Source organism: Topomyia yanbarensis, chromosome 1, assembly GCF_030247195.1.
Source record: "Topomyia yanbarensis strain Yona2022 chromosome 1, ASM3024719v1, whole genome shotgun sequence".
In the NCBI taxonomy this organism is placed as follows: Eukaryota; Metazoa; Arthropoda; class Insecta; order Diptera; family Culicidae; genus Topomyia; species Topomyia yanbarensis.
The window spans coordinates 107,872,320-107,885,811 of record NC_080670.1 but is presented as its reverse complement, the minus strand read 5'-3'; the positions used below and the strand labels follow the sequence as shown (position 1 = coordinate 107,885,811).

General features: G+C 39.5%; 1 protein-coding gene across 2 annotated transcripts in view; it reads right to left on the bottom strand.

Moving 5' to 3' along the window:
* LOC131678537 (homeobox protein goosecoid) overlaps positions 1–12,945 on the bottom strand; it is a 338,362-nt gene extending 325,417 nt beyond the window's left edge. For both annotated transcript variants that reach the window (XM_058958783.1, XM_058958835.1), the window contains exons 1-2: positions 12,479–12,945; positions 12,126–12,406 (exon numbers count right to left, since the gene is read on the bottom strand). In XM_058958783.1, the coding sequence (XP_058814766.1) occupies positions 12,126–12,406; positions 12,479–12,788 (591 nt within the window). In that variant the 5' untranslated portion in view covers positions 12,789–12,945. The remainder of the gene's footprint in view (positions 1–12,125; positions 12,407–12,478) is intronic.
* Between the last annotated feature and the right edge of the window lie 547 nt (positions 12,946–13,492).

Genomic DNA, 13,492 nt, shown 5'->3' with positions numbered 1-13,492 from the left:
AGATAGCGATGATATTTACAATTCGGACTTCACCCTGAATGAATTGCTGTGGGCGCTCGACAGAGGAAGAAGTGGCTCTTCAGGACCGGACTGCATCGGCTATCCGATGCTTCAGCGACTGCCATTGTCTGTGAAAACTGCCATGTTGGAACTTTTCAACAGAATATGGCGCAGTGGCGTATTCCCACCCTGTTGGCGAACCGGAATCATCGTACCAATTCCAAAGCCAAGCTCGGATGACGCGGGTCCAGCTGCATTCCGTCCAATCACGTTAACTAGTTGTATGGCGAAGGTGTTCGAGCGAATTGTCAACCGACGGTTGACCACCGAACTAGAGTCGAACGGGCGTCTCGACAAACGACAACATGCCTTCAGATCTGGTCGGGGTACTGACACATACTTTGCGGAGTTGGAGAGGTCATTACCCGACCGTGATGAGCACTGTCTGATAGCGTCGCTAGACTTGGCCAATGCGTACGACACCACCTGGAGATATGGCATCCTACGAACACTGCAGAAATGGCAAATACGCGGAAGGATGATAAACATTGTCAACAGTTTTCTGGCAGAGAGAACGTTCCAGGTCAACGTAGAGGGGCATTTGTCGCCAGCACATCCGCTGGAAAATGGTGTGCCGCAGGGCTCAGTGCTCTCTGTTACACTATTTCTCGTGGCTATCCAACCCATCTTCCGCGTGGTTCCGAACTATGTACAAGTGTTGCTGTACGCCGATGATATTCTGCTTCTTGTGTGGGGGAAGAATGACCAGTCGCTACTCCGAAAACTTCAGGCCGCAGTAAAAGCCGTCAATAAATGGTCGAGAAGTGTTGGATTTACGATATCTGCGACGAAATCCAGCATCTTCTATTGCAGCCCTAACGTACGCCGTGAACCCATGCAGGCGATAAAGATAGATGGTGTAGCCGTTCCGACACAAACGCTGCTGAGAACTCTCGGTGTCACTCTCGACCGATCGCTCAATTTTAAAGCACATTATAAACTGACGAAGAAGACGTGTGAATCCAGGCTGCGTATCTTGAAGATGATCGGTGCCAAGTTGCCCCGTGGTCAACGCACTTCTTTACTTCAAATCGGGTCCGCAATTGTTACCTCGCGACTCCTCTACGGCATGGGACTTGTAAGCAGAGGAGGAGATGCCGTCATCCAAACGCTCGCTCCTACATACAATAGGATGATAAGGTTCGCATCCGGTGCATACGTCACGAGTCCAATTCTAGCAATTGTTGCAGAAGCTGGAACCCTACCATTCGACCTACTCGTTCTTCAAAATATAGCCCGGTTGGCCATCCATACGTTAGGAAAAAGCAAGGATAATGCCGATCTCCCACTGGTACATCGAGCATCCGAATGTCTGACAGAGGTGATCGGAATCCCTCTTCCAGATATTTGCACTAGTACACGTTTAGCTGCACGAAGATGGTACGAACCCAAGCCCCAGATCGTGTGGGACATAAAGAGACGTGTGAAAGCTGGAGACCCCCAGGAAACTGTTCGGCCTGCTTTTCAGGAGCTCCTAGCAGGTCGTTTCGACCGTTGAACTATCGTCTACACGGATGGCTCAAAAGATGACGATGCAGTAGGTGCGGGAGTGTATGGAGAATACTTCCAACAATCGGTTGGTCTTCCCTCGCCATGCAGCGTCTTCTCGGCAGAAGCGTTTGCAATCAAAACAGCGCTAGCAACACATAACACGGTCAGTGATTTGGTGGTTATGTCTGACTCGGCCAGTTGCTTATCGGCATTAGAAGCTGGCACATTGCAACATCCGGGGATTCAGCAGATTGAAAACATGCTACGAGGCCGTCCAATCAAGCTGTGCTGGATTCCGGGTCATGCTGGTATCCATGGCAACGACGAGGCAGACCGCCTCGCAGGAGAAGCAAGGGGTAATGCCCCCTTGCAAATAGCCGTTCCGGGAGCAGACGCAAACAACCAAATGAAAACAGCTATCCGAAATCAGTGGTTCCGTCGATGGTCTGCGTCCACTGAAGTAAAACTTCGCGAAGTTAAATTCGACACAGGGAAGTGGACTGACCGCGAGGATTCGGCTGAACAGCGAGTGCTTACCCGGCTTCGAATAGGGCATACCCGGCTAACACACGACTTTCTGCTAAAGAAAACTTCACCACCAGTGTGCGACTGCTGTGGGATCATTGTAGATGTCCGCCATGTGATCCTCCACTGCAGAAAATACGACGACGCCAGAAGGAAGCACGATATCGAGTCGACTAGTCTGCGAGCGGCTCTGTGCAACGATAGGAAAAATGAGGAGAGTATGATAAAATTCTTCAGGGAAACTAACTTGTTTAAAATGTTGTAACTTTATACTTTGATTGATAACTGACAACTGCATTGTAAAATTTTTCAGGTAAAATATTTTTCTTTGGACACGAATGCACCACTTCTTGGTGTAAAGTATCGTTAATAAACAACAACAACAACAACAACAACAATTATTATTATTATTATTGCAATGTCTGATTTTTTTTTCTACGTAGTTAATGAACAGCCCCCAGGTTGAAACGAATGTTGCACCCAGCTTGTAAGTAAATCATAGATTTTTTTATTCACAGCTGCTGTGACTCGCTGGAGGTGTATGGTGAACTACCATGCGGTTTTATCGTTTCCATGCATGTGAGGTGTAGGGAAACCCGAGGCTCTTAAGACAGTGGGAGTAATTCGGACCCCCTCGATTTCTCAGAAAATAGCAAGACTTTCTGACTATCGTACATATTCGTGGAACCGCTATCCTGAAGCATTAATTTTGAGAGCTGAAGTTGATTCTTTGTAGAAAGGAGATACAACGTTTTTCGTTGTTTTGCCATTCTCAAAACAAAAATCATTGAAATTGAAAAACCGTGATTAAAGCAACAAATAAAAGTGAAAAAATAAAGGTAAGTGTTTTGGAAAGCTTGAGGCTCCTATTTTATGGAATGATTTTTGTTTGGGTGAAAACAGAGATATTTTCGAGACGCTCACCACTTTTGTGCGAAATGGGCGTACTGGGCTATTCGGACCCCTTATTCCGACTACCACCGTTCAGCGGTTTGCTGCTGTGAACACTATTGCACACGCCACAGCAAATCAAATACATGGGCCGCCAAACGACAGCTGTGACATACCAGATTAAGTTTTTGTAAAGAATTTTTTTATTTTTTGCTTCTTAAAGAGTGTCTCATGTAACTAATTTATTTAGTAAACATAATTCCATTGTAAAAAATTAAAGAAAAATGACGGTCTGAATTGCCCCGTAGGGAGGTCCGAATTACCCCTACATTGTAAAAGGATGTAAAAACGTAGAGGTTTGCAAATAGTCGGCTAGCGCTGCCATTGAGTGGTGCAAATGAACCTTAGATGGCACCAAAATGTAGCTGACGTTTCAAACTAATAATTAGGGCTTTTGACTGATAACTTTTTTCACATCTATCTACCTAAAAGGGCGATTTGCTCGAGTGAGTCCGAATAGCCCTGGGTTCCCCTAACATAGATTTTTTATTTTAAAAAAATTATATCTCTGAAACCTCTAGATCTGACTCCAAAATATGTTTGGAGATGTTGTGTGTAATTGACTGATCAAATAAAAATATAAAAGTATGGAGTATTCATGGACCCTCGCAGTGAAAATCAAGAAAAACCATTTAATGTGTATTTTGTTCGTACAAAACTCAATATTTTTTAAAGTTAATAATTTTTTCTTGAAACCACAAACCAATGAAAATCGGTTCAATTGTTCAAATGTTATGAGTTTTTAAAAATTCATCATTTGAAAAATCACGAATTTTTGAACAAGTCTAACGTGAAAAGAGACACCCTAATGACGAAATAAAGAAATATGTATGTAAAACTTTTCGGTAAGGAACAATTCTACCAAATAATGCAGATTTCTGAGAGATCGTATTACTTTTTTCATGGAATTGCTGTATGTTTAGTGGTATAGGATTTCGTCGCACTGTTAGATAAGCTAATTAGTTTTCCCTATATTACATGTAGATTTCCAAATCAATAAACCTCCTTTGGCTGCAACGCTGATGTATTCTATATGGGCTATTCTATTCTTCATCACCGACTAAAACAAATCGATCACAATGCTGAGACGCAGTTTCAATTTTCGAGCACGTTTTTGCATCAGATTTCAAACAGCTCGACTATTCTGTTTTAAATTTTCCATGATTTAAAACACGAATAGAACACTTCTAAATATTTTTCATTAGTATATAAGACGACTGACAGCAGAAAAAATAATATGTGTCACATAAGTGACAAACAATAACAAAATCACGGTGTGTTTGGTAGAACAATTTTATTCGAAAAAAATCGACATCGCTAAAACTTCAGCATGTGATAGAATTCGCTTTACCCTTTCATTTGAAAGTAAAATTAAAATATTCTGTCGGGGGCTCCAGAACAACTTTTTAATTTAAAGTTTTTTTGTTTGAAAACTTAAGTTTTTCAATGAAACTGGTTCACATTTTTGCCCTTAGGTAGTACTTTAGAAATTCAAATATTACTAAAAGTGAGAATCTGATGGACAATTTCATTGTGTACAACTTTGTGAAAAACTACATCGCGATCTAAAATCGCCAGAGAAAACTATTAAAGTTTTTTTCAAAGTTTCTAGATTCGCACGGGGCCTATTGGTTAAGAAGCTTTATTCCAAAAACATTTCTATTTGTAAAAAATGGATTGCCTTATTTTAACAGTGTGCCCAGAAGAACCTGAATGCTAGCAAAGTCCCACCTTTAAGCGTGAAAAACATAATTCCAGATTCCACCACTTTATGCGCACCAATGATATTGTAGGAGCATGGAGATATAGAGAAGAGTAGATAAAATTTGAACGAAATTAAGACTCTTTTGAAGGATGCTGGGCAATGCAGCAAAATGAAACCAATTTTTTCAGTCACAGATATATTTGTTTCTTCTTTTTTTCTTCACTGATTCTGGAGTATGCTTGATGTAACCTTGAATCCACCTTTTGTACGCAAGCATCTTATTTGGCCTAAATTTTAACTTTATATTTGATCATACTCGATTAGATATTCAGTCATTTGATTTGATTTCGAGTGAGAATCCTGATTGACAGTTTCATGAAGGATAGAAAAATAATTCGATGAGATTTATTTTCTAGTTTGTTAACTTTTGGGAATCGCTGTACATTGAACAGAAATCGCAAGAGTGAATGAGAAATAAAGGTTTTGTCTATTGTACGAAGATAGCGATCGCAATATAAAAGTAGTTATAGAAAGTATCACCTTTACCCGAAAGACGTGTTGCGGTTAATGTCTCCAGATGCAGAACTGAACTTATAACTTGTCTTCTTGATATGTTGTCTTTGCTCTTATCCCATATTATGAGAGATATCTTCAATAAACAGACGTATTACTTGAATGTATGGTCCAGCCTGATATTTTTTTGTTCGTTTTCTGTTGTGATCCGTGCACAAAGAGTAACGACTCCGGCATTTCTTCTTAAAGAAAATTACGAAACATGGTTTTATTATTTTTTCAAAGATTATGTGAAGTGTGCTCGATTTAGAAATAAAACTTAAGGACAAGCAAAAATCTGGATCTACAAATTCTGATGAAATGAATCTACCACAAAGGATAACAAACATGGATCCAAAACTCGAAGAGCTTTTTGCCTTTCTCATATAAAGAAAGGCTATGCAATCACTGTGTTCGGTATCGAACGTCTAAATTCATAAAAACCCATCTTGTCTTTCCCTGACCGATAATTGCTTTAAATCCCCCACCCACTATCACCCAATCCATTATTAAATCTTATTCTTGAATACAAATCTTATCCCATTACTTGTATCTTTTCCCCATAGTTCATAAGTAAAAATAAAATCCTGTTCAATCATGTCCTAGCAAGGATTCCCCTCCCGCCCAGCCGTACCATCATACTTTTTCGTTTCAATGGAGGTGGGAGGAGCCAACATCACACAAAGCCGATTCAGACATCGGAAATGAATCAGATATAAAAGTAATGCATTTTGTACGTATCATATCAGTATTTTTGTAAATTTCAAACCGTAAACATCGCGAAATAAACAAATCCAAAGAGAATCCGGAATTTTCCTTTCTGTCACCGAAAGAGCACCATTTGTGTTTCGTCCTGACTTGCTGCGCATCGGAGTGCGCACCCAAGGAAGCAATTAGTGTTCGTCCCATCGAACTGATCCACATTTTGACCCCACCCGCGGTAATCTATTGTGGACACCAGTTCGACTAGCACACGGACAACCTATTGCTGTTCCTAATCGACAACCGTCGTCGTTTTGAAGCACCATCAAGACAAGCCATCCAGATTCCTGATCCCATACATTGTGCACCGCACACACTGTAAAAATCGATTTTTTAACCGAGGCCCGGAGGGCCGAGTGTCATACACCATTCGATTCAGTTCGTCGAGATCGGCAAATGTCTGTGTGTGTATGTGTGAGTATGTGTGTGTGTCATTTAAACTCACATAATTTTCTCAGAGACGGCTGAACCGATTTTCGCAAACTTAGTTTCATCTAAAAGGTATAACGCTCCCATAAGCTGCCATTGAATTTTTAGTTGATCCGACTTCCGGTTCCGGAGTTACGGGTTGAAGAGTGCGGTCACACAGCAAATTCCCATATAAACTGGTACCACCATGATGTTCAAATGATGTAAAACATATTAAAATTGATGTAACATTACTCTAGTTTGCGGGTCTGGATCACTAATGATCAATCAAAGCAGCTTTGACCACATTGGCCACCTATGACGGTTCATGACGCCCCCGGGGAACCCGCCAAGTTCCTAAGCTAATATCACACCCATTCCCCAACGAATTCTCTACCGATTTTTACAAACTTGATTTCAAATGAAAGATACAGTAACATCATTGACTGCTGCTGAATTTCATTCGGTTCTGACTCTTGCTTCCGGAGTTACAGGGGTGTTAGTAAGGATACACTGGAATTTCCCATATAAATCGGTACAATCGTAATACCTCAGAGGGTAAAAACTATTGAAATGGTCACCAAATTACTTCTAATCGCAGATCTAGATCACTGATTGCCAAGCAAACATTCTTTTAATATATTGTCCACTATCGACGATTCCGGAAGTCCGGAATTCCGGGCATATTCCACAATTAAAGTCACATCGGTTCTTCGGTGATGACTGAACCGATTTTCTCAAACCAAGTCTCAAATGGAAGGCAAAATATGCAGTTGAGTATTGCGTCGCCGCCCCCCCCCCCGCCTTGCCCTTACACCTAACTCCTTCATCACTCCCCTCCCCTTGGACCACCCTCACGCCTGCATTTCCTTCATCCACCCCGTATACCAAAATAAGATGAAGGATTTCTGACGCATCATCCACTCCCACTCTACTAACCCCCATTCCCTCCACTTTCAAACCCATTCCACCAACATTGCAAAATATAATCACATGAAGATAACATTGAACTCATGCTGATTAAGCTAATTAAATATTATTCTTTTGCCTATCTCATATAGAAAGGTTATGCAATTGCTCCAAAAACCGACTTTCTAACCGAGGCCCGGAAGGCCGAGTCTCATATAACATTCGACTCAGTTCGCCGAGATCGCAAAATATCTGTGTGTATGTATGTGTGTACGTATGTATGTATGTATCTATGTATGTATGTATGTATGTAAGTATGTATGTATGTGTGTGTATGTGCGGATTTGTTAACAAAATGTCCACATCGGTTTCTCGGAGATGGCTGAACCGATTTTTACAAACTAAGATTCAAATGAAAGGTATAATATTTCCATAGGTTGCTATTGAATTTTATTTTCAACCGACATCTTGTTCCGGATTACGAGTTGAAGAGTATGGTTACAAAACAAAATTTGTTGATTTGTCCACATCGGTTTCTCGGAATTTTCCGAACCGATTTTGACAAACTTGATTTTAAATGAAAGGTCCATCAGCTGCTGTTGAATTTTGTGTGGATCCGAGTTCTGGTTCCTGAATTACAGGGTGATACATACGATCACGCAGCAAATCCCGATTCTAACGAATTCTGCGATGAATGTAAAAAGGTGAATTTTTTCCCAAAATGTAAACAAAACTGTTGAATTTGTGGATCTAGGTCACCAACAGTCATTCAAAGTCTCTTTGGCCACACTGGCCACCATCGACGGATCCGGAAGCATCCAAATTCAGAATAACAGTTATATTGGTTTCTCGAAAATGGCTAGACCGATTTGATCAACTTAGTCTCAAATGAAAGGTGTTGCGTCCTCGGAAACTGATATTAAATTCCATCTCCATCCGACTTCCGGCTCCGGAGTTACGGGTTGTGGAGTGCGATCACATAGAAAACTCCGATTCAAACCGACACCGCGATGAATGCAAAAAGGTGCTCTTACATATACTTACCAAGTGTAATAAGAATGAAAGACTTGTCCATAATGTTATATTGTACGAACAGCTATTAAATCATAGTTTGGAGAAATGAGAACGGCACAATTGCACCTCTAGGTGGATTAAAACAGGTTTTTTTTCTTTTTCAATCATCTTTCTTTTAATGTTGATAAAGACAAACTGGACGCTAACCCAAAATTTCAATAAAATCCGTCGTTTATTACAATGACTCGAACTGTCCACTTTAGTTCATTCAAATATAAAGCTTTGAATTTAAGCCAATTGTATTTTAGCAGGCAGTATAGGATCAGGAAGAAGGGTCATTCTAGTTTATATTAGCTATCCCCTAGGGCGAGAAAAGAAATGAAAAAAGGCATAATAAAATCCGTTACTACATTAATCAACATCTTGAAAAGGTATAAGATTATCGAATGAATTTGGTCAACACCTTTCCACACCGTTCATAAAGTGTCATTTTCGCCTAAGACCCGGAGAAATTTGAAAATATATTTTTTTCTTTGCATACATTGAAATTTATCTGAATTTACTGTTCATTTAAACTCAACATTTGTTTGTAAGTCCTTGTTAATCGACTTCTTAATCAAGCGGCCCCGCGCACACCTAAAAACTGATAAAATTTTAATAACTTTCTCGGGTGATTTTATATCGATTCATAACATTCTACGAAGTAACAATGTAAACAATGTGATTGTTCATCAGATTCTCACTTTTAGTATTTTTTGAATGTCTATAGTACCAATTAGTAGCAAAAATGCGAATTAATTTCATTAAAAAACTTTAGGTTTCAATCAAAAAAACTTTAAAATAAAAAGTTGTTCTAGACCCCCCGACAGAATATTTTAATTTTATTTTCAAATGAAAGTTCTTTTATATCCCGAAGTTTTACAGATGCCGAATTTTTTTGAATAAAGTTGTTCGACAAAGACACCGTGAAAATCAAATAAACAACCTTTAGAACAGATGGCTAACTCATCGCATTGGGAAACCTGTGTTCTAGAACACTGTGTTCCCAATGTGATGATGACACCTGTTCTAAATATTGTTTATTTTATTTTGTTATTGTTTATCACTTTCATGATAGAACAGCCTATATAGAATACATCAGCATTGCGAACAGCCTTAGAAATTACTAAAAGTTTCCTTTATAAACTGATAATCGGCCAGAATATGAGCAATAACAAGTGATCGTTTAATGGATATTCATTATTTGTATTGATCGGCGAATAGATCTCTAGAGTAGTGGGGCGTTTCGGCTATTTTTCACTTTCCACGAATTTTTTTCTAAATTTGCTTATTTTTCCTTAGTAGCGGTTAAAATATTCTAGTTGAAAGCAGACATCTATTAGTTTTATCTTTTAATCTTATTTTTTAATGGTTGTTGAAGAAATGGCTGTTAATTGATCGGTAGATGAGCCTTGCACGGTATATGTGTTTCTGAAACAAGAAGCACTTTCTTGTACATGCCGTCTTGAAGTTACTGGGCTTTGGAACAGCAACGAATTTTTCCTTTGAAAACATTCAATGTGAAAATTCCTCCTCGTGGGGAATGGCTGTCTGGCAGGATGGAACGACAACGTGAAGATTATGTACTTTGATACACTGACGGTTCTTTGTTGGAAAGCCGAGCCGGTGCTGGTGTCTATTGTCGTGAAATGAGATTAAACCAGTTTCATTCGCTTGGTAGATACTGTACCGTATACTGTGTGGCGTACAATCGGTACTTCAACAGGAAATTTGCGGTAAACGAATCTATTTTTACTCTGACAGTCAGGCTATCCTCAGGTCACTTAATTCCACAGATTCGAGATCTAAATTAGTAATCGCATGTGTAACTCAAGTCGAAGAACTTGGCATTTGAAATGTTATGTACTTTCTATGGGTATCTGGTCATTCCGGTATTACTGAAAATGAATGGGCGACCAAATTGGCTAAAGCGAGCGTTGCGACTGACTTCGTTGGTCCAGAATCATGTTTACCACTTTCGATAAGTTGGATAAAGCACAAGTTTTGCTCTTGGGCTTCATCCGACCATGCCAACCATTGGCGTAGCTTGCAAACCTGCGTTTAGAAAGAGATCTGAAACTCAAGGATATGCTATTGTTCCTAACCCAGTATGGTAAAGAGGTTAAGCCGTATTTGAATGACAATATCTCTTCGGGGGTGCTGTCGTTCTATTATTTCAATATTCCCTCAGGGGTGTTGATATATAAGCTCACTATTGTTATATAAACATTCTAAATACTCCCGGGCGTTGGAAGTTTTATTTCTGCTCTTGTACCATCAGCAGATTATTCAGCATCCTTCCGGCGGTGCAGAATGCTCTATTTTAATAGTTCTGTCTTTATTTTCCATTTACCCTTAACCTTACTACTTCCCCAATCCTTTCAATCAGGGAAATGATGAAACATCAACGATCAACATGGGGAACGTGTCTTTTGAACCAACCACTACTGATTCCTAATTCCTGATCTTCACAAGCTTCAATTAGAAACTCGGAAGGATCTGGAATTACTATGCCAGAAAAATAACACTTTTTACTTTCCACATTGATCATTTTAGGAGGAGTCACCATCCTTTACGTCATAATCGGTACAGCTGTTTTCTTCAGTATTTTCTTCAGCGCAAAGCCAAATATCAAGATACGAACCAATATACATGAACGTATAGCATATGACATAATAATATACTTACCTAGTGGCCCGTGCAATAGCTCCAGGCTCGACGATCGACCTCAAAATGGCTGTTGACGTGCCAAACTCATCGGCAGAAGATGAGTTGTAACTTAACAATAGTGAATACAGTAAACCTCGGCACATACTGGAAGGCCCGTTGTGTAGGCTAGATTCGCTGCTGTGAAATAGATTTAGATTTGAAGACTAGAGTAGATCGTGACGAAGCTGGCAGCTAAACGGCTCACAAATGCCAGCATCAGCATCGAAAGAAATCCACAGTCGGAGAAGATTTACCGCCATGGACTATCAGACTATATCGTGACACAGCTGGGAGCCAATGGGCTCTTCAAACAAAGACCAGTACCGAGACTAATTCCGAGAAGCCGCAATCGGAGTAGGTCAGTTTTAAACCGCTCTAGGAAACGGATATCGGTTTCGGGAGAAATTCCTTCGGTCTCAGTTGGAGTAGAGTGAATTCACCACCGACGACTATCCGGAAAAATCGTGATAAATCGAGGAGCTAAATGACTTACAGAAACAAAAGCTTAATGGCTAAACGGGTCACTGAAACGAAAAGTCCAATGTTAACAGCTCAAAGATAGAGCCATTTCATGGATCAAGCGACGCTACGACTTCCCTGCAAAAAGAGCAAAAAAGAGGTGTAATGAAAGCACAACGCGCCCCAGAAAACTCCTCCCCACACGAAGTAATAGCTTGCTGATATTCCATGGGATTGAAAGACGGAAAAAGAGAGAGAAGTTTTTAGCAGTTAAGCACACAGTGCCAATACACTGGCCAGCTTTTCAAACCTTACTGTAAAAACACATAAACAGATATTTCGCGTTCTCAACGAACTGAATCGAATGGTACATATATGATATTCGGCCCTCCGAGTCTCGGTTCGAAAGTCGATTTTTGGAGAGATAGCGTAGTCTTTCTTTATACGAGAAAGGCAAAAAGACTTTCTAAAGAGATACCAAATACTTAACTTTTTTTTTCGAGATGCACAAAGCCGGTATTATTATAATTAGAACACATACCTCCACCCGTTCTTCTTTTAAATCAACTTTCATCGCCAACTTCTCCCGCAAGAGCACATCTGGATAATGTGTTTTGTCGAATGTTGTCTCAAGTTGTTCTAATTGATCTTCGGTGAAAATAGTACGATGTCTACGTTTTCTTTTAATATGAGCATCTGCATTGAGAAATGGATATCGTGGCCGAAACGCCCCATCGCAGGATACTAGTCCAACCGACGAATGCAGTTGCTTAGGAAATACATCATCTTGCATATATCCATGGTATGACGGCGGATATGTAACTATGATTTGGAATAAATATAAATCACACTATATCAACAAATTATCTTTTTCGATTACATAATAATACTAACTTCCTAACAGATTTGTTGGCAAAATTGTTATTTCCGAACAGTTTAAAGGACGGATAGAATGGTTTCCAGAATAGTGAAAATAGTTCTTTGGACTATTCTTTAAGCTGTCCGATACCGTAATCTGTCCTTGGTGACTGTTAAATGTTGTTTGAATTGTACTATCCAACGATATCTTTGGTTTTTGCGAATTGAGTCCCAAAATACTCTCAATAGTGAAAATTGATGCATATGTAGATTTTTCTTTTGAAATTGTAGCTTTTTCCAGGGATACATCTATCGCACTATTTTTTAAATATTCTTCGCCAAACATTTTGTCTAACACGAGTTAGTGCTTTTGACTGTAGCTAGATCATGACACGTTGTGAGTTGGCTTTTATTTAATTCTAGTTGATTAACATATTAACTTTAAAAGTAGTACTTGATCCAATCAGTGGCGAAACCATTACGTGATTAACTAATCATTTTAATTTTATGTTTTTAACATTACCGCTCACTTTCAGCAATAACATTCAGGAGGAAGCGGTCGGATTAAAACCTTGGGATCCACTCATGTGCAGATCTACCAAATAGTGACAGGTACTATTTACAATCCGATTGCAAAAAATTCATCTTTTGTTTCGACAGCCAATTCCTTGCATAAAGGACAATCTAGGTACGCGGCTACTTTTGCTATCCCGATCGTATAGATCCCCGACAAAAGTCACAAGGTAAAATCTGGGAAAATAATTGAGGCTTACACTAAAAAAACCCACAAAGTAATAGTTCAAAAATCTGCATTTTTGCAGGGACAAGTGTTATACAAACCGTATGTATTTGGATATATAATCAAGGTTAAAAAATTAAAGCACAAGAAAGTAGACAATGTCTTTCAAATTGATGTTCTCCGACTTTGATGAAAATATTAGCGTTTGTTGATTATATGTGGAATGGACTTTGGCCATATTTCGCACTTTAGACTAAACAATGGCTCCAAATTATAAAATCTCTCTAACTCTGGTTTATCTTGGTGAAATC